Source organism: Typha latifolia, chromosome 8 (assembly GCF_019914945.1).
Source record: "Typha latifolia isolate L0001 chromosome 8, TyphaL0001v2, whole genome shotgun sequence".
Lineage (NCBI taxonomy): Eukaryota > Viridiplantae > Streptophyta > Magnoliopsida > Poales > Typhaceae > Typha > Typha latifolia.
Genome location: NC_133093.1, coordinates 10,786,211 through 10,813,765, shown reverse-complemented (window position 1 = coordinate 10,813,765; position 27,555 = coordinate 10,786,211). Strand labels below are relative to the sequence as shown.

The following is a 27,555-nucleotide window of genomic DNA, read 5'->3' as shown; positions in this document are numbered from 1 at the left end:
CATTCCTCTTCCACGTGCAACGCACGTGTTATCGGAGGGCGAGACTTGCCGCTTGCGTTTCCTTGCTCTCCACCGTTCGGGTTACCGCCGTTCCACCCTTCCGGCCTTCCCCCCACTAATACGATGTATAACTTAGGCGGTGGCGAGACCTCTCCCGTCTTCGTCTTCCTAGGCGGCTCCGCCGTTTACCATATCCTCCTCCTCCTCCAATCCGTTAAATCTGATCCGTTCTCTATGGAATTGATCGTGGCGGTAATGGCCGGGGTTCTATGCATCTACGGACTCTTGTCACTGGCGTAACTATTAGGTAATCTAAATCGCCTCTTTTATCCTGTGGTTGTTTTGGGATCAAATAAGATTTATGTCATACTGTAGATAGTTGAATTGAATCATTGATTGCATTTTTGGGTGCATATCTGTCAATTGGATGGAGAAATTGGTTACGGGTGTGCAAGATGAGGTTGTATGTATCCTTTTCGGTGTCGATACCCATCTTTTTGATATTTTTCATAAAAAATTTGGGATTTGGTTTAGTTGCTTGGGGTCATTATATCAGAATATGGATCTAAACTATAGCCAAATAAATCTAGTGCAATATAAATGCTTAGTATCAGGAGTTCAGGATTATATCCACTACCTCGAGGAGCTAGACTTAATCAGGATGTAAAGAATTGCATCATCTTTTCAAATCGTAACACCACCCCAGTTTGCCCGAATTTGGTGCCTAGAATACTAGAAAGTACACTGCTCATTGTTGGACCATGCTTGCTTTGAGATTGAGAAAAAGATCTATTATGATTTCCTTATGCAATTATTTCTAGGTTTAAGGCTGGATTCAAACAGGAAAAAAAAACTACACTAGTTTTTGACTTTGGGATGATCTACTTTTCCTTTTTTTTTATAAAAAAAATCTTTTAGAAATAGCAAAATCTCAGTTCTGTCTCATTTATTTCACAGAGGCAACACTCAACAGACAAAGCTCTGTGATATACAAATAGGGTAATACAAAATTCAGAGTTCTGAATTGAAGAAATCATGAGTTGTGTTCTTCCTCTGCAACTTAAAACTTAAAAGACAGTCAAATATTTTAGTCTCCATTTCATATTCTCATTTGTAATGACAGCATTCTGAGACTTGTAGTTTTCACAAATGATATCACTAGAGAACGAGGGCCAGTAGGATGAGAATCCAAACATAAATTCATTTATAACTTCTCTGGGTAATGATAGGATTGATGGACAGAAGTGGTTTTCTGCTGAAAAATAATTTACAGTTTGCATATATTTCTTTTGCTGTTATTTAGGTTTAGGATTTACAATGCTTAATTAATTGGATCTAGGATAAATTTCCCTAAATTATGCACACTGCTACTAACAAATCACACTTGCAAAATCATACACTTTTTTTCTTTATCATTTCTTTGATATTGTTGAGTTAGTTATGCTGTTTGGTTTGTGTTAGTTTACTTTTTGGTCTTTGTTTGATACACTCCCCTCATTATTTTAACGTCATAGTATATGAAAGCATTTAAAATAAAAAGTATAGATTTAAGCTCAAACACATGGCATACTAGTGAAGTCATTGACTCTATCCATCTTTAGAGTATTATCATGTACCAACCACATTATGTAACATCATGGTATATGAGAGTATTTAAAATAAAATGTATAGATCCAGTTCAAACACATGGCATACTAGTGAAGTCATTGCCTTTATCCCTCTTCTGAGAATTATCTGTGTACCAATATGCATATACATATCTACTAAATAATGACTTGATGATCTAGTAGTAGATATTCACATTCTAAGTGGAAAAAGAACAGGGAATACAAGTGAAGTCATTGACTCTATCCATCTCCTGAGTATTATCATATACCAACTACATTATGTAACATCATCGTATATGAAAGCATTTACAATAAAAAGTATAGATTTAGCTCAAGCGCATGGCATACTAGGTGAAGTCATTGACTCTATCCATCTTCTGAGTTTTATAATATACCAACTACATTATGTAACATCATAGTATATGAAAGCATTTAAAATAAAGTGTATAGATTTAGCTCAAACACATGGCATACTAGTGAAGTCCTTGCCTTTATCCATCTTCTGAGAATTGTCTGTATACCAATATGCATATACATATCTACTAAATAATGACTTTTTGATCTAGTATTAGATGTTCACATTCTAACTGGAAAAGAATAAGTCATGTTAGTGAAGTCATTGACTCTATCCATCTTCTGAGCATTATCATGTACCAACCACATTATGTTTCATCATAGTATATGAAAGCATTTAAAATAAAATGTATAGAATTAGCTCAAACACATGGCGTACTAGTGAAGTCATTGACTTTGTCCATCTTCTGAGAATTATCTGTGTACCAATATGCATATACTTATCTACTAAATAATGACTTGATGATCTACTATTAGATGTTCACATTCTAAGTGAAAAAAGAAAAGGACCATCTCATGAGTATTTAAAATATGAAGCAGAAGAATTTTCATTTACTAGTACTAAGCGTTCACACTGAAAATTCTGCTGTATGGATACTTGGCAGCCTGTGACTCACTGCCAAATCAGTAAAATATTTTCAAGTCTTTGACTATAGCTACTAGATGATTTGCAGCCAATCAAGTGCTACCAAGTGCAGGAAATCCTGCAATTGGCTCTTCAGGCCATCTTCTCCCATTGGAGACTTTGGAGAGAGAGAGGTAGGAATATCTTGCCAGGCTTTTTCCTCTAAGCGCCCGCGCCCTTATATAAAGGCCCTTGTCTTAGCTCTAACCTCCTAACAGCCTCCACAACATCCATCTTCAATCTCCATCTCTAACATAGACATCTAATCTCTGGTGTGAGCACTTCTTACTGGAGCTCTGAAATTGTTTTGACTTCTTAAATTCTTTTCTTTTCTATTTCCCCGTCTAGGATTTTAACTGGCTCTTTGTTGTTGTTGTTGTTGTTGATATCTAATTATCTACTAGGGAAAGAAGAGATGGCTGGAGTCCCCAGTGCCGTCATTTCATATACTACAGACAACTCGGCCTACATCTACAACCTTGACGGTTGGGGGAAGCCATACTTCACCATCAATGGGAGAGGCAACATCTCAGTTCAGCCTCACGGCAGAACCTCAACCAAGGAGCAGGAGATTGACCTCTTGGAAGCTGTCAAGGAAGCTACCACCTCAAACCTCCAATTCCCTCTCATCCTCCGCTTCCCTGACATCCTCCATGACCGGCTCCAATCCCTTCAAAAGGAGTTCAATGCTGCCATTACGAATACAGGCTACAAATCCTACTATCAGGGAGTATACCCTGTAAAATGCAACCAGCACCGTGCTGTAGTGGAGGAGATCCTTAATTTTGGCAAGGACTTTAACTATGGCCTTGAGGCTGGTTCCAAGCCTGAGCTCCTTCTCGCCATGACGTGCCTCATCAACGGAAGCAAAAACAAAAGTAACAAAGCCTTCCTTGTTTGCAATGGCTACAAAGACAAGGACTACATCTCCCTCGCCCTCTTTGCCCGCTCCATTGGAGTGAACACTTACATCGTCCTTGAGCAAGAAGAGGAGCTCGACATAATAATATCTGCCATGCTGGAGTTCCAGGTCAAGCCGGTCATCGGTGTCCGTGCAAAGCTGCTCACCAAGAACACTGGTCACTTTGGGTCCACGGCCGGGAAGCATGGAAAGTTCGGCCTCACGGCAGAACAAATCTACAAGGTGGCCAATCGACTCGATCAATGTGGGATGCTCGACTGCCTTCAGCTCCTCCACTTCCACATAGGCTCGCAGATTCCCTCCACGGATATTGTCTACAATGCTGTCAATGAGGCTGCTGGCATCTACTGCAATCTTGCTAAGCGCCGCAGTTCAAATATGCAGGTGCTTGACGTTGGCGGTGGCATGGGGATCGACTATGATGGTATTGTTCATTCCTATCATTTTTTATGTGATCTACTTCAGTAAAGTATGCACTAAATAGAAAATGAATATTGCTTTGGATTCCCAAGTTTCTTCTGAACCTGCGTACATAAGATGAATATCTGATGTTAATCTTTTTATATCTTTTGCCACACAGATCCAGCGTATCAGTATATGACGTAAATGACAACACAAATTGATTCTCTCATTCCAATATCTTATTCATTAAACTAGACATCACAACAACTACTAGATAATGAAAAACCAATAGTAGCAACTAAATGAGAAGTAAGATATCTATGGCGAACATATAAAGAAAATAGACTGACTAGAACATAAATCACTATCTAGAAAACATGAGATAACTCAATGGTGTTCTTAATCTTTTGCATCTTCAACAGGCACCCGGTCAGGATCGTCTGACATGTCAGTATCCTATGGTCTCGAGCAGTACTCGTCTGCGGTGGTTCAGGCGGCAATGCTGGTATGCGACCGCAATGGCGTTAGCCACCCAATCCTCTGCAGCGAGAGCGGCAGGGCACTTGTATCGCATCACTCAATCCTCGTTGTAGACACCCTATCAGCCGTGGAGGAGCCCGGTGATGATGTCCACGAAACCATGACCAAGATCGGCAACCTCATCCATGCTCCGTCAATGCACTTCATCAACATGAAGTCTGCCATCGAGGAGAACGACAAAAGCTCCCTCCAACATGCAGACCAGCTCAAGAAGCACTGCATCGAGGTCGGCAAGCTCTGCGACCGCGTGTACAAGATGTTAGACGCCGGGAGCGACACAATCTGGTTCTACCACATGAACTTCTCCGTGTTCTCTCTGACCCCGGACTTCTGGGGGATCAAGCAGCTATTTCCGATCATGCCCATACACCGCCTCGATCAGCGGCCGTCGGTGAATGCCGTCCTTCTCGACCTCACCTGTGACAGCGACGGCAAAGTGGACAAGTTCATAGGTGGGAGGAGCAGCCTACCACTCCACAAGCTCGAAGGAGGAGAAGGGTACTACCTAGGGACGTTTCTCGCAGGAGCTTACCAAGAAGCACTAGGAAGCAAGCATAACCTGTTTGGGGGACCCAGTTTGGTGCACGTAGTGAGCAAAGGGATTGAAGGGGGGTTCAAGTTGACAATGCCAGTTCCTGGGCCTTCCTCTGAAGACCAGCTTACGGCGATGCTTTACGATCCAAAGGCAATGTTCCAAGCGATAGGGAAGCAAGCCGAGTACTACAAGCATTGGAACGACAAGGAGAGGGAACTGGTGACGAGGGTTTTCCACACCATGCCTTACCTTGTGGCTCACCAAGAGGGTACCGTTAGCATAGAATAAACAAAAACGAGGGAGATTCCATAGAGAAGAACAAGAACAAAGTGGAGGTTTGTGTGTCAGTCTTGAGATCCACTACATTAATACAATAATAAATATAGCTCTCTCATTCACACGTGGAATATGATTGGAGTAGAAATAGCAATTTAGCAAATTCATATTTGCTACTGTCAAAAAGAGAAATTTATTCTAGGAATAACTAATCTTATATACAATTATATTTTAAAATAACAGTATAATAAATACCATAATTTTTTTTTTTAAAAAGAGAGTATTTTATTTTTAATGAAATTATGATAAATATATTTTGATTTGATACTATGAGTAAATTGGTAATTAGGCTAGTGTGTGATATAAAATGTAATTTTAATAAATATTATTTGTATTCTATAATAGAGTTATTATAATGTTTAGCTATTATTCTAGAATAAGAGATTATATTTCAGAATAAGAAAAAAAAATTAGGATTTATGATACTGGGCTCTGCTGAGTTGGGCTATTGTATTCCTCTTCGAGAGATGAGCAATGAATAAAATCTGGGTCGCCACTGTAGTGTAAACGTGAGTCAATTAACAACTTTCTAATTATTGAATTTGCCTTGAGATCCAGGAATACTCATATCAATATGAGAAAGGCGAAAACAGCTCTTTTATCTCCCTTCACTTTAGAGTTACTGTCCATAAAAGTATTTAAACTTTTCTCAAATGATTGCGCTTTATGATCGATCGTTAAACAAAACTTACCCTAAAGTAAACAAAATTATTTCAACTATTCCTGACTACTATTTCAACATGGCACCAATGCTGCACTCTTGTGGGTAAGTTTGTTTCTTGTCCAAGAGGAGAAGAGAAGAGCAGAGGAGTAAAAGCAGTGAGCTGGCCGAACTGTGTTAAAGCTTTTGTAGGGTCGTTACACAGAACCTTATGGGCTTATGGCTAATCCAATAATACCATCACACACTGGATTGGCATCATATCCACCCCCCACTTGAGTATTACCATTCTGCCACTCTGATCACAAAAGCCGAAAAGGAAACCCAAAAGGCATCGTTCAAACGGTCACCTGCATGGACTTTTGTCGCTTGGGGCTGTTTTATTCTTCACCTCACTTAAACCCAGTCCACCAAACTCGCTGCCAATAGATAGATAAGGTTAATTTGTCTAATTTGGCTCAATTCTATAAAAAAAAAATTATAAACTTTTAAATTAAGCAATTAATCTTATATGATCTTAACTAAAATATAATTAATGTATTTTATTATCATATCTAATCGTATTTGAATATTCTCATTAAAGACAAATATGCAGATAATTAAGTAAGCTTTCTAAATAATGACATTATATCTTGGTCATTTGAAATCTAATTAGTATTGACATTATATACATTAGAGAGTTTATTCAATTTTTTATAATTTTATCTCTAATTCTATCAAATACAATTCAAAAGATAATTATCGTACTTTAGTTAAGACTATAGAAATATTAAATAATTAAGTTAAATATAAATAATTTTTTTTTTATAAAATTAAGTTAAATCATAAAGAGATAGAAGTGCAATTTTCCTAAATATATAAAATGATCCAAGAAACAACAAAGGGAGCCCAATGGCAGTAGGCCTCCTGTTCCGGGATCTGGGGGGAACCAACTCGGAATGCCCAAAAGACAGAAGAAAATAACAAAAGAAATAATAAATGAAGGAGACCGTAGGGAGGTAGTCGAATGGATGATATAAGAAAACCTATCCGATTGCTAAGCAAAGATATAGAGAAGTAGAGATGGACCCCTCGCCGCAGCACTTGTAATCCGGACCGTAGGACCCGCAACCATAAAACTTGATCGTCTTTTTTTCGCCAGGAAGAGGTGCATCAGAAGCCGTTGAGATGGAATCAGAAGCCATTTGGCACATAGGCCCCCATCCCACCCGGTCTGCATCGGAAACAGTGAGGAGGAGGACCACCAGATGCTAAAAAACAAGAGTAAAAAAGTTTCTGACCAACCCACCAGCCTCGAGTTAAAAATAGACAACGGCCCGGGAGGAGCAGCGCAGCACTCGAGAGGCTTTCCCCTCCCCCTCGGCCCCTCCTCCTCCTCCACAACGGCTACTTTCCCAGACAGCATTCCTCCTACTCCGCCCACGTGGGGCCCGGCCTCCTTTTGGCGGGAGCGGCTGCTTGGCGGGCCCCGGACCAGTCTAATTTGACCACGGGGTATGGACTTTATTGAAGGGAAATAGGCGGAAAGACTCCTCTCATTATGGATGGCATTTATAAAGGGTTTATACTGACACAATATCATTGAGTGGCTGGTTATAATTATTTCAGTTTAGTTTATTAACTTCAATGTTTCCATGGACAAAACTAGTGATAGTGTGATGAGGTTCGATTTTGTCACTTTTAAGGATGTGAGTTGCTACCGGTGACAAAAAATGTAGTGATGAAACTCCAAATTCGCAGAGAGTTAGCCAAAGTAGGAGTTCAATACAAACTTCCTGTAATGAACAGGGAAAGGGATTTGAATTCAAGAAAATAACAAGAAAAATCTTTACCTAAATGCAGAAAATAATAGTCAGGAAAAGAAAAAGAAGAGAGATAATTAAGGTGGGGCCTCGGAAATCGGGGTACTCAAGCAGGCGAGGGCTGGGATGTGGGGTCGGCGGAGGAAGGGATGTCGGGTCCCACTCGGCAGCCCTCGAGCATGAACACGACGTCCGCCATGGCCGGGCGGTCGGCCGGGTCCGGCGCGGTGCAGAGGAGCCCGACCTTGATTCCTAACAAGAACTCCTCCCACTCTGAGGATTCCGGATCCAATTCGAGAAGCCCGGGCTCTAATAACTCCGATATCTGACCCCTCTGCAGTTGCCGCTTCACCCACTTCACGATGTCCTCCTCCTCGCCGGCGAACATCCCCGGCCTCCTCCCGGTGAGCAGCTCCAGAAGCACGATCCCGAAGCTGTACACGTCGCCCTCCCTAGTCGCCTGCCCCGCCTCCGCCGCGTCAGGCGCTACGTACCCCAGCGAGCCTACCTGGGCCGTCGCACCTGACGTCGACGCCGCAGCCGCCGCGGCCGCGCCGGCGGTGACCACTATAGGTTCTAATCCGAAGTCAGAGAGGTGGGGTTCGAAGTCGGCGTCGAAAAGGATATTCTGCGGCTTGACGTCGCCGTGGACGACGCCGGAGGCGTGGAGGAAGGCGAGGCCGCGGGCGACGCCGAGAGCGATGAGGTGGCGCATTGGCCAATTGAGGACGTGGCCGTCCTGGTGGGAGGCCTCCTGGAGGAGGGTGGCGAGGTTGCCGTTGGGCATGTAGTCGTAGACCAACAGTCGAACATCTGGTGGGGGTCCCGCATAGTATCCCCGGAGCACCGTGAGGTTCCGGTGCTTCACCTTCCCCAGTGACTCTGCCTCCTTCCGAAACGACGCCTCTTCAATAACGATTGCGCCGTCTGCCGACGTCGACGGGAGCCGGAGGATGGAGAGCACGGTGCCGTCGACGTAGCACGCCTTGAAGACCAGCCCGTGGCGGCCGCGGCTGAGCACGTGCTCCTCATCAAACTGCCGCGTCGCCTCCACCGTGTCGGCGTAGGTGATCCGGCTGTTGAACATCACAAGCTTCGCCCCGCCGTTTTCAGCGCCGCCGCTCGTGGTGCTCGATCCACTCCCTCTTCCCGGGCTCCGTCGCTTCTTCACTGGGGCGCGGGTTTCGAGGAACCTCCGTCGCCATCGCAGGAGGCTCAGGGCGCAGAAGCAGCAGCAGAGGAGGGCGAGAACAAATACTGCGCTCGCCGCGCCGATCAGCAAAGCAAGCCGTTGTATTCTCCTCCGCCTTCGCCGCCGCGAGCTGCCGCACTCGTTCTCCAGTGGCTGCCCGCAGAGCTCCGGGTTTCCAGAGAAGGCCGAGGGGTCGCTGAAGCGAGAGCTCAGCATTCCCGGGATCTCGCCGGTGAGGTCGTTGTCCGATACGTTGAAGTATACCATCCCAGACATGCGAGCGAGAGAAGAGGGTATGACGCCAGAGAGGTTGTTCGCCGAGATATCGAGCATTTGTATCTTAGATAGATTGGATAGCGACTCTGGGATGTCACCTGAGAGACTGTTGCCGTCCAATTTGAGCGTGAGAAGAGATGAGCAGTTGGAGATTTCCGGAGGAATACTGCCAGAGAGATTGTTCTCGCCGAGGTCTAGTACCTCAAGGTTGGTGAGTCGAGAGAGATCCGCGGGGATATGGCCAGAAAGCTGGTTGGAACGGAGCTGGAGGACTGTGAGGTTGGAGCAATTAGCTAACTCCGCCGGTATCTCGTCCGAAATGTGGTTGTAAGATAGGGAGAGTACTCGCAAAGACTGGAGGTAGCCGTAGGTCGCCGGAATGAGGCCGGAGAAGGAGTTGGATGTGAGATTGAGGAGCTGCAAGCTCCCGAGGCTGCTGAATCCCTCCGGTACTTGACCGGAGAAGGAGTTGTCGGCAAGGGAGATGATTTGGAGGTTAGGCAACCCGAAGAGCTCGGCCGGGAGATCGCCAGAGAGGTTTTTCTGGCCGCTCACGTCGAGGGACCTCAGGTTGAGCAGGCTTCCGATCGATGCTGGAATCCCACCGGAGAAGCCATTGTTACTGAGGTTCAGGGCCTGCAACCCGATAAGATTACCGATTCCGAACGGGATTCTGCCGGAGAGCTCGTTGCCGGCGAGGTCCAAGAAGGTCAGGTTGGTTAATTGCATCAGATCATCGGGAATGACTCCTCTGAGGCGGTTCTTCCCGAGGGAAAGCGTCTCCATCCTCGAGAGGTCCGCCAAACCGGCCGGGATATCGCCGGAGAACTGGTTCCCGCCGAGGTAGACGCTCCGAAGACCCCGAAGTCCTCCAATAACGGCAGGAATCTCGCCGGAAAGTTGATTCCCCTCGAGATCAAGAACCTGGAGGGCGCCGCAGTGCCCGATATCCGCCGGGATGGCGCCTTCTAAAGAGTTGCCTCCAAGACGTAGCTCTACAAGAGCGGCAAGCCGCCCGATCTCCGGCGAGACGATGCCAGAGATGTTATTCGACGAAAGATCGAGCACCGTGAGCCCCGACAGTTTCCCGATCCACGCGGGGAACTCTCCTCCGACCTGGTTCTCCTTTAGATCGAGAACCTGGAGCCCGGCGCCGGCGCCGGCGAGCTCCTTTGGCGCGACGATCTCGGAGAAGGCATTGTAGGCGAGCTGAACTATCCTTAGAGACGAGGCGTTCGCCTCGCCGCCTCCGCGGAACACGGCGGCCGGAACGGCGCCGGAGAGCTGGTTGTGCGACAGTTGGAGGACCTGGAGGTTGGGGATCGCAGTAATGGCAGCGGGGAGGATACCTCGAAGGGCATTTCCTTGCAGACTAAGGTGGAGGAGAGAAGAGCAATTCGCCAAGGCGGCAGGGATCGTCCCTTCGAGAACGTTCCAATCGAGCCAAAGATAAAGAAGACTCTGGAATCGCCCAAAGGACGACGGCACCGTGCCGCGAAGCCGGTTGAAGGAAAGGTTGAGAAGCTGGAGGTTAGAGGCGGAGGCGGTGAAGTTAGCAGCAATGGTTCCCGTGAAGGCATTGGAGGAGAGATCGAGGTAGAGGAGGCTGGAAGGGAGAGATGACGGTAGGGCTCCTGTGAGTAGATTCCCGGCGGCGTTGAAGATCTGGAGACTAGTGAGGTTGGAGAGGAGGGAAGAAGGAAGCGGGCCGGAGAGCGAGTTGTATTGGAGGAAGAGAGAACGGAGTCGAGTGAGGCGGGAGAAGGAAGAGGGAATCAGGCCGGAGAAGGCATTGGAGCGGAGGCTAAGTTTCTGGAGGAAAGGGAGGTCGGCGATGCGATCGGAGATCGGGCCGAGGAGGCGGAGGCGAGGGAGGCGGAGCTCGACGACGCGGGTGGAGGAGGGCGAACAGGCCACCCCGCGCCAGTCGCAAGGGGCGAAGGGAGAGGACGCATTCCAACTGGCGAGGGCGACGAGGGGATCGCGGACGGCGAGGCGGAAGGCGGTGAGGGCGGCGATCTCCGCCTCCGTCTCCGGCGTCCGATTGAGAGGAGGGGGAGGGGAGGGAGGTGGCGGCGCGGCATAGAGGAGAGGGAAGAGGACGAGAAGGAGGAGGAGGAGGAAGGAGAGAGATGGAGGCATGGTGGTAGTAGTGGTTTTCTTCTTTAGCTTTCTCGATGAGAGGAGAATGAAGGCGAAAGCCGTTTTAGTTTCTTTTTTAGCTGTTCATCGTGAGAGAGTGAGAGAGGTTATAGTGGCTGTGGGGTTTTGGCAGAGGAGAGAGGGAGGTGCGCTCAGGAGTGAGAGAGAGAGAGAGAGCAGCAGAGGAAAGAGAGGAAATTTTTTTGGACTGCTTTCCCTCCTCTCTCGGTTCGAGGACTTTTTATTTGAAATAAATAAATTATTGGGGCATTAAAGGAACGTTACGACAGTAATTGTTGAGTTAACGTTAAGTTCTGCTTTGATAACACCAGGACCCGGGCCCAGGCCCATGCCCGATTAATTTTATGCGCCATTTGCATATCACCACCTATATTCTACCCTTATTGCAAACAACTACTTGGAATAGAAGTGTGAGGGAAGAGCGGTGTTTTAGTCAGCAAGTAACTTAATTCGAATAAGTGAATTTCAAATTTATTTATAGAGGTATCTGAGTTCTAATCTACGTGGATACCACCATCAGACGACAGAGCCAGTAATTTTGAATACACGCTGGATCCAAGAGTATTAGATATATATACCACTGGATGGTTCCACGATTTTATTTTCATCCTCTAGTTTGTTAAGAGTAAAAAGAAAAAAATATATACATATATAATCACTGTGTTAGCAATTCTCTGTTATTTTAAAAAGTGATTAAATTTCATATATCCATATGGCGCTCATATGGATTAGAACTTAGAAGTCACCTGCTCATATAACTAAGTTTATAAGTAGCCTTTGTTGTTTAAGAAAACTCAAAATATACAGCAAGTTAGACTAAATTACAAAACTTTTCTTCTCTTTTATTAATATATTAAAAGTTCTAACATATGTATACACATGGAAATGTTTGATAGAGATATTTATCTTAATTGAAAATCGTTTTATTTCATATTTCTTTCATCTCAGTATTTATCATTTTTATATTTTAAATATTATATATATATATATATATATATATATATATATATATATACATAGGTGTTCATTTGGCAAGCCTGGCCTGCCCTTTGGGTCCATGTCAATGAATGAGCTCCCAATCGTAAAGTAAGTCCGTAACGATGTACATGTACATATTAAGCATCAGCCTTATTCTGGAAACGACTGTCGCGAATAATTCAAGGGTAGGCAGGTATTCACTGTAGGTTACTTTACTGCCTCACTCCACATGCCACTCGTTGCCTCTTTTATCCATGGGAAAATGAGATTAACCAACACTTGGATTATATATATGTAATTCTTCTTTATCTTTAGGTTTCCCGTTATTGGTCAACTTTGCCCAAATACGTTACGTTATTATGTGACATTTACGTGATAGTTTAATCATTCCCCAACACATCGGTTCCCACAAAACATGTGTCCTGTTTGACTTGACCCGTACGTTAGGTTAAGCCTAAAATTTGGGTGTGGGTGTGGTCGCAATTTGCATGATTCGGATCTTTTATTTATAATAAAAAAAACTTAATTTTCTTTGCTTGAAAATCTTTTAATCTCTTAAAAGATGTTAAGAAAAATATTAAATGATTGTCCAAGAGATAGGACAGTTTAGATGTTTTAAAGGGTCCACGTGAAAATAAGTAATAGTTTAGCAGTCTAAATATGATTAATTTTATAAATAAAAACTGCACCAAATTACTTTTCACAACCGTCGTTAGGTCTTAACTAGCTGATCATAGAATTCTAATCAGCACTTGTCTCCAGTAAGATTTATATCTCCGTCTTGGACTCGTGAAAAATATTTCTATAGCGAATAAATGTGATGGGATTATTCACATTTCAGAAGATAAGAAGGTTCACGTATTCACGCCCTCTGCATTTGGTGGGGATGGACGTCTTTATACAATTTCATGGAAGGGAGGGGAAAGCTCCTGTTTTCATTAATATCTACTCCGAGATATGAATTATGTTAAATTCAAAAGTACTGGAGAATTTCTTTTTAGAATAACAATCATTATACTTCTATTTGTTTTAGTTTTGAGAGAGAAGTGAGTACTCAATAGTGCCCCCAGTTAATTCATGTGTCGAGATTCAAACCCTTATATAATTCCTTATACTATTATTATTGAACATCTTTGACATAGATAAGAACACCACTAAATTCCTCTAAAGAAAATGCGATTCAAATTTTAATATGTGGATCTTTAAGAGGATGCACTTTGCTAAAGCAACCTTCCTTCTATTTTATTTACTCTTTTATTGATGCCATCCTTGAAGTCTTCATGATCATAACTAGTGGCCTTGACCCTAACCAACATCTAAAAGATCATGATTAATGACCTAGCCTTCAACTAACAGCTCTTTTACACCTTCCATGTTATACTAAACAATCTTAATTTTGATGCAAATGTTCCTACCTTCCAATTCATCATAAAAGGCCAACCCATCACAACAATCTACCAATAGAGCAACTTTCTGCAGCATCAATCAACAAAAAAGCTATTAGATTAAACCTTCTGAACTACCATCCATGCTTTTCAATGTTCCTTTTCCTGTAGGATGTGTTGCATACTTTATGCACCAGTGGCGCATAAGAAGAAAAATGTAACTATGATCACCTATTTGATGAATCTCATTTATGAGGATGGAAAACAAAACATAATGTTTTATCTTGAGCTACAGATAGAAGTATCAGTATATTGATAAAAGGACATCACTTTGTTCAAAAGAGAATTAAGATGGCAAGGTCATCTACAAATGAAATAGCTGAAGGTTATTTTTAAAAAAATAATAAAGTGGGAGGAGAGACAGGAAAACGAAGATTGCTGTCACCTGGGTTGTGTTGCAGTCCCTCTTAAAGGTTTAATACAATTTCTGCAAGACCATTAATATCTCACCAATAAGAGGCAAGCTACTCCAGTGACCTGCATGAAAAAGGAAATGTGTTAATCAAACATACTAAATTCAGAAGCCCTTTCTGAAGTTGAAACAACCATCTGGAAAGAAGTTCAGCACCAGATCAGAAAATTAACAAAGCACAATTTGTATTCAACTGTAAAATAGAATCTAGAAGATAAATCTACAATTGAGAAAATAAGCAGATGAATACATAAATCAAGAACAAGATATGCTGGTCAAGTATCTCAAATAAATGGATCAGCAGTGAATTAGTTTGTATGCCACTGAAATTTGTACTAACAAATATGAATGAACTAAGGAAGATTTTTTCAATGAAAGAACTGCAACAATATATATTGAAGCCCCTTCAAGCAACTTAGGCACCCGAGTTGCAGACGATAGGAACTAAATGGACACCTGGAAAAGAACAAAAGCATCTTATGTAGAGATTTCGAAGCAGTGCAAGCTTCAACTCGACAATGAACTGCCACAAAGACAAACTACTAGTCAGAAAGTTGTATAACCTCAACAGATCATAACACAACAATTTGAAATTACACAGTACACTCACCAGATGCTGAGAAACAGGCTTATCACATTACCCACATATAATTTGTAACGACACAAGTTTTCCTGCTACTAGAGGTCTAAAAACAAGAAGAAAAGAACCATATATAATATAGCAGGTCACAAATGCACTGAATCCCAGCATTTAAAAAGTACTGCAAACATTATCAAGATCATAAGTTTCACTACATTGAGGCACTCACAAAATGAACCGTGGACCCGTTGTTGCTGGCAAATAAAAGTAAAAAAAAAAAGGGATGTATTTCTTATGTGGTACTGGCACATCACCAAAAGATAGTAAATTCAGTTCTGCAGAGCCAAACTGCTACTTTTGAGACAATATTCATGATGCTCCTCAACTCAGAAAGAAACAGGATAATTGAGAATCATAATAGTGATGCCGTGACTACAAAGAACATGAATCATTTATCTTTATCAAATTCTATTATTATTCGTCAGCATGCAATATGAAAACACAGCACATCTCATGAACAGGAGATTTAGGTTAGAAGAAAGGATAATTACAAGTACCAACTTTTCTATTCCAATATAGAGCATGAACCTCTCCTTTGCAAGAGGGATGAACATGTTAATTTAGCTGTTGTTAGAAGAATAAAAACTGTACAGAGACGAACAAAAGAGAGAAGATCTAGTCTCATGCATGACATCCCTAAACAAAGAATAGGATTAATCGGCTAAGCTAAAAAATACAACTTCTAGAGATTGAATGGAACAACTGTATTTAAAGGCAGTTCTCCCTTGAGTGGATTTGATTCTCTCTTTCCACAATCCAAGCCATTATGCTGATTTAAACCCTTCTCCAAAAACCAATTGGTCATCCAATTAAATTTCGCAACTTGGCATCAATTTTCCCTCCATTCAAACTTTAAAGCCCCCAAACTTTAAAGAAAGACTCGTCTTTAGCTTCACGGAGTGTGGAGCAAAGTGATGATATCCCAGGATTTCAAATTGCTATAGGCCCATTCAATGTTGCTTCTCTGTAGGCTGCCAAAAAAATTAATTGCTTTTATGATATCAAAATTTGCAGTTCGTGGAGCATTGCAGATTGATCTTCTGCAGAGACAATTGTGCAGATTTTCTGAATCATGGGCGTCCTTATTTGTTCAACCATGGGGCATAAATTATAGTCCGCTTCAGGCTTCAAATACAAAGGCCCCTCAAAAATTAATAATGGCTCTTGCACATGATTACTTCAAGCAAACCGTTGGAACGTCAATATTTTGATGTTTGATTCACTTGCATGTGCCTCTCTATCAACTTGTCCACAAAAGATCGAATCTGCAATATATTTACGGAAGATGAGTTTGAGATTGGCAATGATTTTTTTCCTGCGTCAACTAAAAGGAGACTATATGCACTGACACACAAATGACAAGGAAATAAAAGTTGAATTTATAGTCACTTTGAATATGAAGATGACAAACTAGCAAACTAAGTGAACTTAAAAAACAATAATATAATTGAAAAGTGAAAACAGTATGTAGATACAGAACAGCGAAAAGCAACCACAATAACAAAACAACTGGTCACTGAAAAACTAAAAAAAAGATGTGGTAATGACAATCAAGACTTTCAGAAAAATTCATAGTTTTTGAAAGTGAATAATACTTTGATGAGTTGAGTCCAGACCTTATTCTTCCTTTTAAAATCAAGAAACTCATATACAGCCATCATTTTTTCAGCTTCAGTACACTGTTCCATGACCTGTAAATGCCAAAGCAGAGAGAAGAGAAACATAAGGAAATATACATAATACTCATGAATCCCATGATAGTTTCAAAATTCTAACTAAAGTGAATTGGATGTATTGCAATTTTTGTGATCATGCTAGACAGTGCAGCTAATCTAATCAGTCAACAAAGGCGGCAGATAATTTATGTTGCAGAAATATACATAGCCACTAAGGAACTAGAGAATGGCATAACCATAAATGACGTACGAATCTGAATTCCAGCATATACATATATGCTAGAAAGTGGCATGCAATGTTGTAATGATCCTCCTGTCATACCAAGGAAAAAGTAAAACAGAAGATTACCTTAGTGACTGTTTTCTTCATTATTGCCTTATATCCCTCTCTATCAATCTTTCTAGTTTTGTACAGAGGCATAAGTAGCGATGCCACATAATCCAGAACACCTTGTTTTATACAGTCAACTCCTCGTGATCTACCTTCTGATGCTGGTTTGCTTTCTGCAACTTGTGAGACAGAACTTCCACCACTTTGCCTCTGGTGCTTTACTGTGTGTAACATGAATACTTCATTTGAATCTTCCTCATCAGGTATATGTATTTGATTATAAAATTCAGCACCTGCATCCATTGCTTGTGACTGCCATCTCTCAATGGCAAGAGAATCCTTGACACAGCCACTGCCAGTCACATCAGTATCAATCCATGCCCTTGTCAATCTACTATCAATAGCTGCACTTTCTCCAGAGTGTTCTCTCAGATTCAAAGGACATGTCATCTCATTTGAATAACTCCGTTTATCACCAGACATTCTTGATCCATCTAGATTGGCACAGGTGGCAGTAAAATCAACAGACCAGTTCCTAACCTTGCAGTTTCTTGAATCTATTTCAGATATACAGTCTTGTCTTCCAAAATTACCACCAGATAATCTTCTTCTTAGATCAGATTCATCCATCTGCTGGTACTGCTCACGTCTTGCAAATTTATGAAATGATGGTATCTTTGGAAGTTCATGAGATGCAGTCACCTCTGCTTCTGAAGATGCATATGCCTAGAGATGACAAACAAATATCTCATGTCAATCCAACTGTGATGGAAAACCAATCAGAAATGGAACATCTCAATTCCTTAAAAGCAATTCTACCTTATAAGAAATAAGGAAAAACAATAAAAGCAACACAAGCATCAGAAAAAACAAGAGAGCAGGATCAAAACAGTATCTTTTTCACAGACCTCTGCTAATGCAATGGCAGCAGCACGTGCAGCTTCAGCAGCAGCATAGGCAGCAGCTTCCTCTCCGGACATATCCGTGTTATGATCCACCTCAGATTCCAGACCCTGAGTCGTCCTTTGGGAACGTACTGAGCTTGCTTCGGATTTTGTATCCGTTAAGGCTTCCAATTTGGTTGTCCTGCTGTCAGATTTCTTATTATTTGTTCTGGACGGCGAATGGCTTCCAGCAGATTTAGGAATCTGTGTAGTTCCTTTAAAATCTGAAATTTCACTACTCATGCGTGAAGGTATCTTTGCTGGTTGCAAATCCTTCGCTTTGATCTTAGTTGATTGTGATACCGGCACGTGCTTCAACAACTTCAGTCCACCATTAGAAGCCTTTTCCTTGCGCAGTACTTCTATCCACATGCTAACAAGCTGACTAGCAATAGCACGGATGTCTCGACTGGTATGCATGCAGACTTTCTCCTTTACAGTCCTACCTATCCCTACAAGAGGGATAAAAAGCATAAGAAGACAAGTACAAAGAGGCAACAAATATAAAATGGAAAGACAAGCATCTGATTGCTTGAGCTGGAATGCCATATAGAGTATCACAGCAGTATATGTATTAGCTTTCATCGTGGGAAGCATAGTAACCCATTTCACTACAATTTAATAATATGAAGATAAAATAGAAAAACATTGTAAAATCCATTTGTTATCAAGTGTAAGCAGAACTTTGCTTATAAAAGAGATATGGAACTCAAAACCATGGTTCGAAGGAGATCCTTATCCAGATTCAAACCCAATCCCAATAAATTGACTAGAATCGAGTGGGATCGGCCAATCAGAGCCGAACCCAATCCGGATTTATTCCTCTCTCTCTCTCTCTCTCTCTCTCTCTCTCACGTGCCCGCGATCATAGCTATTGCTTCTTCGACATAGAAATACAGCTCTAGCAGATTCCACCGACGCAAATCCAACTTCGGCGAGCTTGACTATGTGATTTTTTATTTTATTTATTTCTCTCTCTTCTTTTATTTCTTCACTGCAGTTTTTTTCCTCTCCTTCACTGGGGCAATTTTTTTTCTTTTTTTTTCTTTTCATTTCTTTCACCCTCTCTCTCTCCTTTGTTGTACCAATTTTGAGTAAGTTAGCTTTTTTTTTTAGCTTTAAGGTTTCATATGTAAGTAATAATTTTTTAAAAATTCTCATTATCTTAAGAAAAATTAAAAATTTCTGCATTTTTATAAATAATATTTAAAATTTTATGTAATTAAAAATAGTACGATCCAATCCAAAGCCGATATGACCAATATGTACGTTTTTAAGGGAGATTAATCCCGATCACGATTTTCCAAACCTTGCTTAAAAGTGCAAATTTAAGAAAGCTGATTTTCATTCCTTACCCTAGTCATCCTAGAACACTAAGATCGTTAAGCAGAAGTCTAGATAGCACATGAACATGATCATGTTGTGGTGAAAGGTTGGTGCTTAGAAATGGTCAACAAATTTCAACTTTAAAGATTAAACACTAGAAGCCAAAGTAGAAGATGGCAAATTTTCTAACATATAAGAATATTAACAAAGTCAACAGACATTAAGATTCCTTGGTTACAAAAGACTAGGCATGAAATTAAAGTTTTCGTTGAGCAAGAGGCATTCAATTTTAGGGATACCCCGAGAGAAAAAAAGAAGGAAGAACAACAACAACAAATCTATGTTATTATACTTGCATAATTACATGGTTTTTCCTTCATTTATCTTGTACATAGGTCTGAATCACTAGCTATTACACATTCATTGAGCAAGCAGTTATTGCAGAAAAGCTACCATCCCAAACTATGGATAAGATGTTACTTATACCATGCTCCACCACATCCTTTTGAATCCAAAGCTCAGTGATACCATTAATAAGATACAAAGTTGAAATGAACATCAAATTAAGAAGAGAATGCATATATGATCTTAGCATCATGCAAATGCAGTGTTTCTCTAGAAAAACTTCTATCTAGATTCAGATAGAAATTAAATACCAGATAAACGAACAGCGAGCAGATCTGTTGATACAAGCACAAGCAAGCGGACACAATGGCGCAAGAGCTGGGTAGCATTTTTCCCCAACGAATCCTGTGGAGAATATTAGAATGCAATATTAGCAGTTCCAATTTCTGAAAATATGGACAACCTTCATCTTATACTAATATCACATTCACACTGCAGAAAACTTACGAGTATCCAAGAATTAAGCATGCTAAGTCCTTCTCTGGTTCCAGCAAAGGATTTCAAGACTTCAACAGGAAGGCGCAGTAACTCCTTAGCCAAATGTAGTCGTCCAGATGTAGTCTTTGCACTAGAGAAGATTTCCTGCAACAAGGTTTCTCTGCTGACCAACATATGCATTGCATCTGAGGAGCTTTTGCAAAGAGCACTGGAAAGCTTATAAACTTCCAGTCTCTTTGATATATCTCTGACTTCATTTTTCTCACTATCTGACCGTCTTTGAACAGCTTCTATAGCCTCAACCTCTGCTACATAATCTTTACCAGTACATAGTACATCAATGATACGAACAGCTTCTCGAAGTCCACTGAGCATTGCACCACCAACAGTATCAGGGTGCTCCTTGCAGGTTGCTTCACCAGCAAAAAATAAACAGTTGGCAACAGGCCTTCCCAAAATATCATAGTCTTCCCCAGATGCTCCTACAGCAACAAAAGAATAAGCACCTCTGCTGAAAGGATCAGCGCCCCAATTCGTCACAACAGATGCAACTGGATCTGGTACAGAATCTTTGCCGAAAAGTTTGCGAAGAATCATCAGGGCGTGATTTACATGATCAGCAGAGCTGATATTTTGTCCATCAATAGCTGCCTTCCCAACTACCAGTGCTATAAGAACAGGCGCCCCAACTGTTTTTCTAACATTCCAAAACATAAAACATTGACCCCTGGAGCCTGTTTCCTCTGCAGTTGCACCAAAATAGTCAACAGTATCATCCCAAAATACTTTAGGGAACTCCAAGACTACCTTATTCAGAACACCAAAGCCAAGCCTGCTAATGGATGACTGTTTCCAGTCTGGTAAGGCAGGAGAAAACTTAATGGTCTCTGCTTTTAGACATCCAAGTGGGACAGTGATCAAGACTGCATCTCCCATGAACTCCCTACCATTCGAAGTGCATACTTTAACTTTGTTTCGATCATGAACAATATCACCCGATTCTGTAGTTTCATAAGTTATTTGAGTAACAATATGCTTCAAGTGAATATCGAGTCCTTTCCCTAAGCTTTCTACAACAGTGCTGTAACCTCCTTTGATCATGCAATGAGCTCCTCCAAATCCTCCGTATACATCATCCTGGTTCCAATATGGAAGAGAGACCTCCTTAAGCATCGCAGCACAACCATACTCTAAATGTGCAAAGTGCCAATTCATTACTCTCCTCTCAAAAGGACTCAGCACATCAATTTTGTCATTTTCTGCACCACTGATCATTCCACTATCTGCTGGAGCACACATTGAACTACCAAGAATTCCAGAATCTCGTATCGTTTTAAATTGATCACATTCTGCAACAGGTGATGATGACCGAGCAGTATGGCGCTTCCTAAGATCATATTCTAATCCATCTTCAAGTGACAATCCCATCACACCATCACCATTTTGAGCAACAAGCAGTACCATGTCATCAAGAAGACTGTTGTACTCAGCTTCCAGAGCTTCATCAAGATCAGCAGGAACCTTATGACCTGTTACAATATCATAGAGAGGGCAATCACTGTTCAATACAGTCAACTCAAGGCCAAGCTGATTACAGATTAGAGAGGAGGGATCAGGCCTTCTTTCAGTTGCTACATCGGCCTCAACACCAGTAATGATACTAGCACCAAGATCCACAGGAACTGAAAGGGATGTGCAATCTGTACAAACACGACCCCCTATCCTATCCCGAGCCTCGAGAACAGTGACAGAAAAACCTTGGCGCAGTAAATGACGACCAGCAGTTAAGCCAGCAGGACCAGCTCCCACAATTATTATTCTCCTGCAAGTTTTTGAGTCAGATTCTGCTATAGCACTAACTTTTCTATTGTATGCAGAAGGTTCTCTTTCAGTTGCTACCGGCTGATCCACATTAAAAGAGTCCTCTATCTTATCTGGCTCATCATCAGTGATCTTCAGTGTTGAATTACTAATGTGAGCACCATGAGAAAGCATAGTTTCTTGTCCTTGCACAACATTGCCCAGAATGTTTTGGTCGTCTGGGTAAGCAGAAAAACTCTTTCGGCAGCATTCACTCTTAGCATCATCAGTGCTGAATGGTGCAGGCCCACATCTTGCTACTGTAGACTGTACGTCAATTCTCATGTCACCAAAAGCATATTCCTTGGAGATTACTTGAGAGGACAATTCCAAGCCAGTACCAGTGACAGGGAGATTCTTCCTTACAATAGATTCTTCCTCAAGGGAAAAGTTGGTCTTTTGCACATTGAAGGATGTACTGTTCTCGACATTAGTGGCATTTCCATGAAGCTTAACCTCACCTGAAACAGAGGCTTCTTCATTTTTTACACTATCTGCCTTCACAACACAACATTCCTTGAGTTCGAATTCTTTTGAAACTTCAAAATGTAGAGCACCGTCAATTTTAGCTATCCCCTTCTCTGATGCAATCCCTGCATTTATATAACCCTACGAAAATTTGAAAGAAATTTAAAGTCATTCAGAAGGTGAATTGTTGGTTTATCAATGAGAGAATAAGATGCAAAGAAAAAAAATTGTGATTCTTTTCACGGACATGGAGTGTCAATATACTATAAAAGGAATGTTGATAGTCAATATAAAAAGTAATTTAGCATGAATTTCTTGATCATCAAAAAAATAAAGCATAATATCAAGATCAAGGAAAATCAGAGGGCTGTTTATGGTTTGTTGCTGACACGACAAAGTATCTGAGACTTGATGAAGATTATTTTATGAAGAAAACTTTTAAATGTACAGTAATTTGTGTTCATTCAGTTGCGTTTCCACCTCAACATAAAACCAAAGACTAATATGGACCTGAGAAAACATAAGGACAACACAAAGAAAAACTTACATTTCTGTCTAGGAACAGATATATTTGACGGATAAGGGATTCACGTGGTGATTCATCTTCTAACGGAGCATCAGATATACCACAGTCTGCAATAGGCAATATGCATTTAACATTTTTACTCCAGCGACTGAGGATCAAATTCCTGAGATGAACAAAAGAACCAATCCACATAAATACGACAAACTGGCCTAAATTAAGAAAAACAGAAGCAGATAATTCTAGTAAAACAAAACATGGTTAGGTATGTGGCAGAATGAGCAGAGAAACTGGAGGAAAAGGCATGCATCTAGCTTCCAATGGTGGGAAAAAATAGGAAAGCGTCATACATGCACACACCTTCACATTTACACGGACAAGATGTATACATGCTTCATAGGTAGTAGCACAATTTAATGGCTTAATATTGCAAAATAAATGCATGTGCAGAGTAAGATCTAAGAATCTCTATTATATAAAAGATGTAATAAAAATAACTGGAGCATCTCTAGAGTACTAAAGGTTCTAATTCTTAGAAAGTGAGTTAGTTCAAATTCTCTTCATGCATCCTTTGTACCTATTGGTGAATGATGTCGAACAAATGTGTATGCAGTCCACTCAACATGTGGATACCATCATATAGAAGAAATTTTTTCTATTATCCAACCCAAGGTTAATCGAGAAGAGAAATAGCTTACCAACATATTTTACTAAACATATGTTCATAACTTCAAGAAAAGCATGTACCAGCAACATAGATTATATCCATGCAAGTATTATGAAACTTTTGGTTGTCCGTCCACAGCTTGATCATGAATGTGCATTAGCTTTAGAGTCCACATAATGGCATTAATAGATTGAGAAAAGAAGATAAACATCGAGAATTAAATAAGGGAAAATAATCTTACAAAGAGCGAGGATATAAAAGACTAAATATGATAAGATTAAACTGAAAAGAAGCAAATCAAATGTATTAGATACAAAAGAAAAGGCAAGTCTATAACATATAGCTGACCTGCACTCCAGATACTCCTGAAGTCCACCCTTGTGCTTTATGACATCCTTAAATTTGATCTTTTCAATCGGAGTAACAGCTTGAGCTTTCAAACCAGCTGCTACTGCTGCAGTACCACCATTACTGGCATCCTCCAGAACTAGCGAATGTATGTCAAAATTAGGCTTGTCTTTTAACTTAACAGATCGATCCACATAATCTGCATATGTATTGGTACACACTCCTTGCTCACACATCAGAATCTCCCAGTCAACATCCCCCTCGTATGCCATGTCATCATGCCTACGCCTTTTTGTACTTCTTAGTGTTCGTGGAACTATTGATTGATTGTCTGTGTTGTCGGATTGTACAGAAGCATCAATTTGATTATTTTCATTTGTATACAGCACATTGGTCTGAGAACAAACAGCTCTGTCCTTGATAACCACAGGAGGAGAAGGCTCTTTGAAGGCATCAGTCACTGATTGGTTAACCAATTTGGTACCTCTAACAAATTGATCCAAGGATGCATCAGCAGCTGCTAAGCTTTTCCAGTTAGTAGTGGAAGAAACAGTTGACTCATTAGCTATTTGTTGCGTCATATCACAAATATTAACAGGTGATGATTGAAGAAGTCCATGACAAGCCAATTTCTCTTCCATAGGCAACATTACATGCATCAATTGCGACCTAGCAGACTCAGAAACAATTTTTGTAGATTGATTTACAGCATCATTTGAGTTGTCCTGAAAATCAAGTTTCTCATTGTCATGATCTGACATGGCTAAGCCTTGTGAGAGGCCATCATCTTGCTTTGCAAGCTCATCATCACAATGGAACACGCAATCCACACCATCTTGTGCAGGAGATTTGGACTTCTTGGCAAGAAATTTTGGTAAAGACTTGTCAAAGTTTAGAGGAGGCTGCCGTAACAGTTTGTCGCAATCTGCAACTTCTACTGATGGTTTTTCAAATTCCTGCTTAGAAGGAAAATTTAGACCATTCTTAATCATGATGCTTTTCCTATTTGATTCTTCAGTCCAAGAACCATCCACCCTATCAATGTCCTTCCTTCTCAGCATCTGGAGAGATGGGTTTACTTCACAAAATCCATCAATTGTTTGGCTTATTGAATTGCCAAATGCTGAGGATTCATCTGGTGTCCTGAAAGCTTGTGCAGAAGATGGACCATGAACTAGAACTTGATTTCTGTCGGAAGGTATGCATATTGCTTCCGTACATGGGGCTAAGATAGAGCGTTCAATAATCTCTGCTGAACATGGTCTCAATCCAGATCCATCAAATTTCCATGATGGAACTTTGAAGTGTGTTGTGCTCCCACTGGAGCAATGGTTTGAGACATCTTCTAATTTTTGCCCATCATTTACCTGGTAAGGTAGAATTTCTTCTGAGGATTTATAAGAAGTTTGAGCAGACTTATTTTCCTTTTCGATATTTAAATCCAAGCTACCTACCTCAGTTCCTTCAGGCTTCTCTTTTGTTTCCAAAACAGAACCACAACTGTATGCTTGGATTGATAAAGGTGCTGAGATATCTAAAGAACCTTCAGATGGTCTACAAAAATCACCATCAATTTCTAGATTCTCCATTTCTGGTTTCAGAATAGGATGAGTAAATTCTTGAGAAGAATCAGAAATTGATTCCACTGCAGTTCTACTAGGATAACGGCTCGACCCCTGAATAGAACTTTGATCTTCAACTCTCCCATTCTGGCGAACTGAAGAACTGGTTTTCCTGACAATGGTTGACTGTTCTTCAATTATTTCATCACCATCTTGAGAATTTACCTCCATTGTCCTTTCAGCATAACCATCATAAGGTTTTCTACCCCGCTTTCTGCTGACCATGCCTTTGGACACTCCATCAGAAGGCGAGAAAGAATCAACAACTGACCTAAGGGTGTCTCGAATCACTGGAGGACATAAATCATTTGATACCTTATCAGAACTTTGTTTAATCACATCACTGGTAGTAGTTCTTTCCACCTGCTTCTTAGAAACTTGATGAGATCTACGAACTGAACCGGATTGAGCTCTCTTAACGAGGGCAGAGAGTGATTCTTTGAGACCCAAATCTGGAGAAGAATCAAAACCCTGATGAACCCCTGTGTCCCCCGTTTCCTCATCCTTCTTCCTGGAAGCACGCCGAGGTCTCCCTCTTTTAGGTTTCACCACATGCTCCAAACCCATATCAACACCTGCATCCTCCACTTGCACCGATACACCAACTCTATCCAAAGGCAAAGAATCAGGCCCAAGTCCAGATCCAGCCCCATCAACTTCTTTAGCCCTTTTCGGGCGCTTCAGCTTCTTCTTAATGATAGCCAACGTATCATAGATCTCACCGGATACCTCCTCCTCGTTTTCAGGGTCTTCCTCTGCCCTAACTCCCGAATCCCGCACCTTTCCCTTCCGTGAAGGGTGCGATTTCTTCAGCTTGAACATCGACCAAATCGGCCGCTCGTCGTCATCCGATTTGCCCTCCAATTTCCTCTTTTCCTCCTTCCCAACGTCGTCTCCGCCCATGTTACGTACTTCCTAACCTAGGTTTCAAGGGGGGGCAAACCCTACCGCGCGATTAGCATCAAAGAAACATCAACCCCATGTCCGCTTTCCATCTCTCCTTCGCCGAGACGGCTTCTTTCATTGTCGGGGTAGCAATTCTTGAATGTTTTCGCAATACCCAGAAGGTGAAACCTTCAAATACTCACGCACACGAACATATCGAAATCACTGGGGGAGGAGGGACGAGTTTTGTAAGCAAAGACGTGAGATAGGGATATATAAAGGCAATCCTTTTTGTAGGGGAGAAACAAAACAGACATTGACAGAGAAAAAGGTGGAGTTCTAACCTTGTCGGCGACGAGATAACGGCGGCGAGGGCTTGGGCGCGGTGGTGGGTTGGGGCCGAATAGTGTGCGAGGCGAGAGGCCAAGAGGGAGAAGTGGGTTCCTACTGTGGAGGGGGGAGAGAGATTGAAAAGGAACCGAGTCGTTACGGCTTTCGGCTCCCTTCTTGGTGGGTGGGTTCGCACTCAATATATTGGGGCCATGTTGGTTTAGTGGGCTAGATTTATTTCTCATATTTGGATGATTTATTTGCGAATTTTGTACGACCTTCCTTATTTGGATAAGATGCTTCTCGTATATCATGAGCTGTAAGATATAATCATGTCATAGAACTTTACGAGATGTAAAATTAAAGGTAGGATGATTGGGGCCTTTCACAATTTCATTTCACTTGATTCTTTAGTTTTGCATTTTATTATTATAAAGTTCACTTAATTTACATAAGCTTCAATATACATGCTACAGTCTACTATTACAAATCAAAAAAATTAAAACGTAAAAGCCTCGAAATATTACAAAGCTCGAGTGAAATCAAGGCAATTAGAGGAAGTTAACAAGGATATATTTAATCAAATGAGTTCGGAGGCTAACAATAATAGAGACTAATGGGCTCAAATCAAACTATTGCATGGCGAAGTCAACTTGTACTACAAGAAAATAGGCAAATAGATCATGATGCATACAAGTCTGTTGGGATACTATATATTATTGCAATCAGACTTGCATCAAAGCAGAAGATAGATGCTGACAACAAATAGAGTTGTGCGTCCGCGATCTTATCCGCTCCTGTGCTGAATTCCCAGCGGAATGCAAAACCAAACACCCTAACAA

The 27,555-nt window shown here is 41.4% G+C and overlaps 3 protein-coding genes across 6 annotated transcripts; 1 reads left to right on the top strand and 2 right to left on the bottom strand.

Moving 5' to 3' along the window:
- Positions 1 to 5,383, top strand: LOC140794259 (arginine decarboxylase-like). Of its 3 annotated transcripts, none has more exons than XM_073146207.1 (3): positions 1 to 307; positions 2,991 to 3,932; positions 4,333 to 5,383. In XM_073146207.1, the coding sequence occupies exons 2-3, from the start codon at positions 3,002 to 3,004 to the stop codon at positions 5,271 to 5,273; spliced, it is 1,872 nt and encodes a 623-aa protein (XP_073002308.1). In that variant the 5' UTR covers positions 1 to 307; positions 2,991 to 3,001; the 3' UTR covers positions 5,274 to 5,383. The 3 variants fall into 3 exon arrangements, with proteins under 3 accessions (XP_073002308.1, XP_073002310.1, XP_073002309.1); XM_073146209.1 differs by lacking the exon at positions 1 to 307 and adding an exon at positions 366 to 2,720; XM_073146208.1 differs by lacking the exon at positions 1 to 307 and adding an exon at positions 2,735 to 2,858.
- Positions 5,384 to 7,700: 2,317 nt separating this feature from the next.
- LOC140793407 (uncharacterized) lies at positions 7,701 to 11,663 on the bottom strand. The gene has a single exon (XM_073144875.1). It carries the CDS (start codon positions 11,392 to 11,394, stop codon positions 7,891 to 7,893), a length of 3,504 nt encoding a protein of 1,167 aa, XP_073000976.1. The 5' UTR covers positions 11,395 to 11,663; the 3' UTR covers positions 7,701 to 7,890.
- A 3,698-nt stretch (positions 11,664 to 15,361) lies between these two features.
- On the bottom strand, positions 15,362 to 26,898 carry LOC140793406 (lysine-specific histone demethylase 1 homolog 3). Of its 2 annotated transcripts, none has more exons than XM_073144872.1 (9): positions 26,728 to 26,898; positions 23,877 to 26,608; positions 22,886 to 23,027; positions 20,020 to 22,479; positions 19,824 to 19,917; positions 17,806 to 18,293; positions 16,916 to 17,623; positions 16,507 to 16,581; positions 15,362 to 16,155 (listed from the first exon to the last, which is right to left on the bottom strand). In XM_073144872.1, exons 2-9 carry the CDS (start codon positions 26,399 to 26,401, stop codon positions 16,090 to 16,092), a joined length of 6,558 nt encoding a protein of 2,185 aa, XP_073000973.1. In that variant the 5' UTR covers positions 26,402 to 26,608; positions 26,728 to 26,898; the 3' UTR covers positions 15,362 to 16,089. The 2 variants fall into 2 exon arrangements, with proteins under 2 accessions (XP_073000973.1, XP_073000975.1); XM_073144874.1 differs by having other exon boundaries at positions 23,877 to 26,572.
- Positions 26,899 to 27,555: the final 657 nt, after the last annotated feature.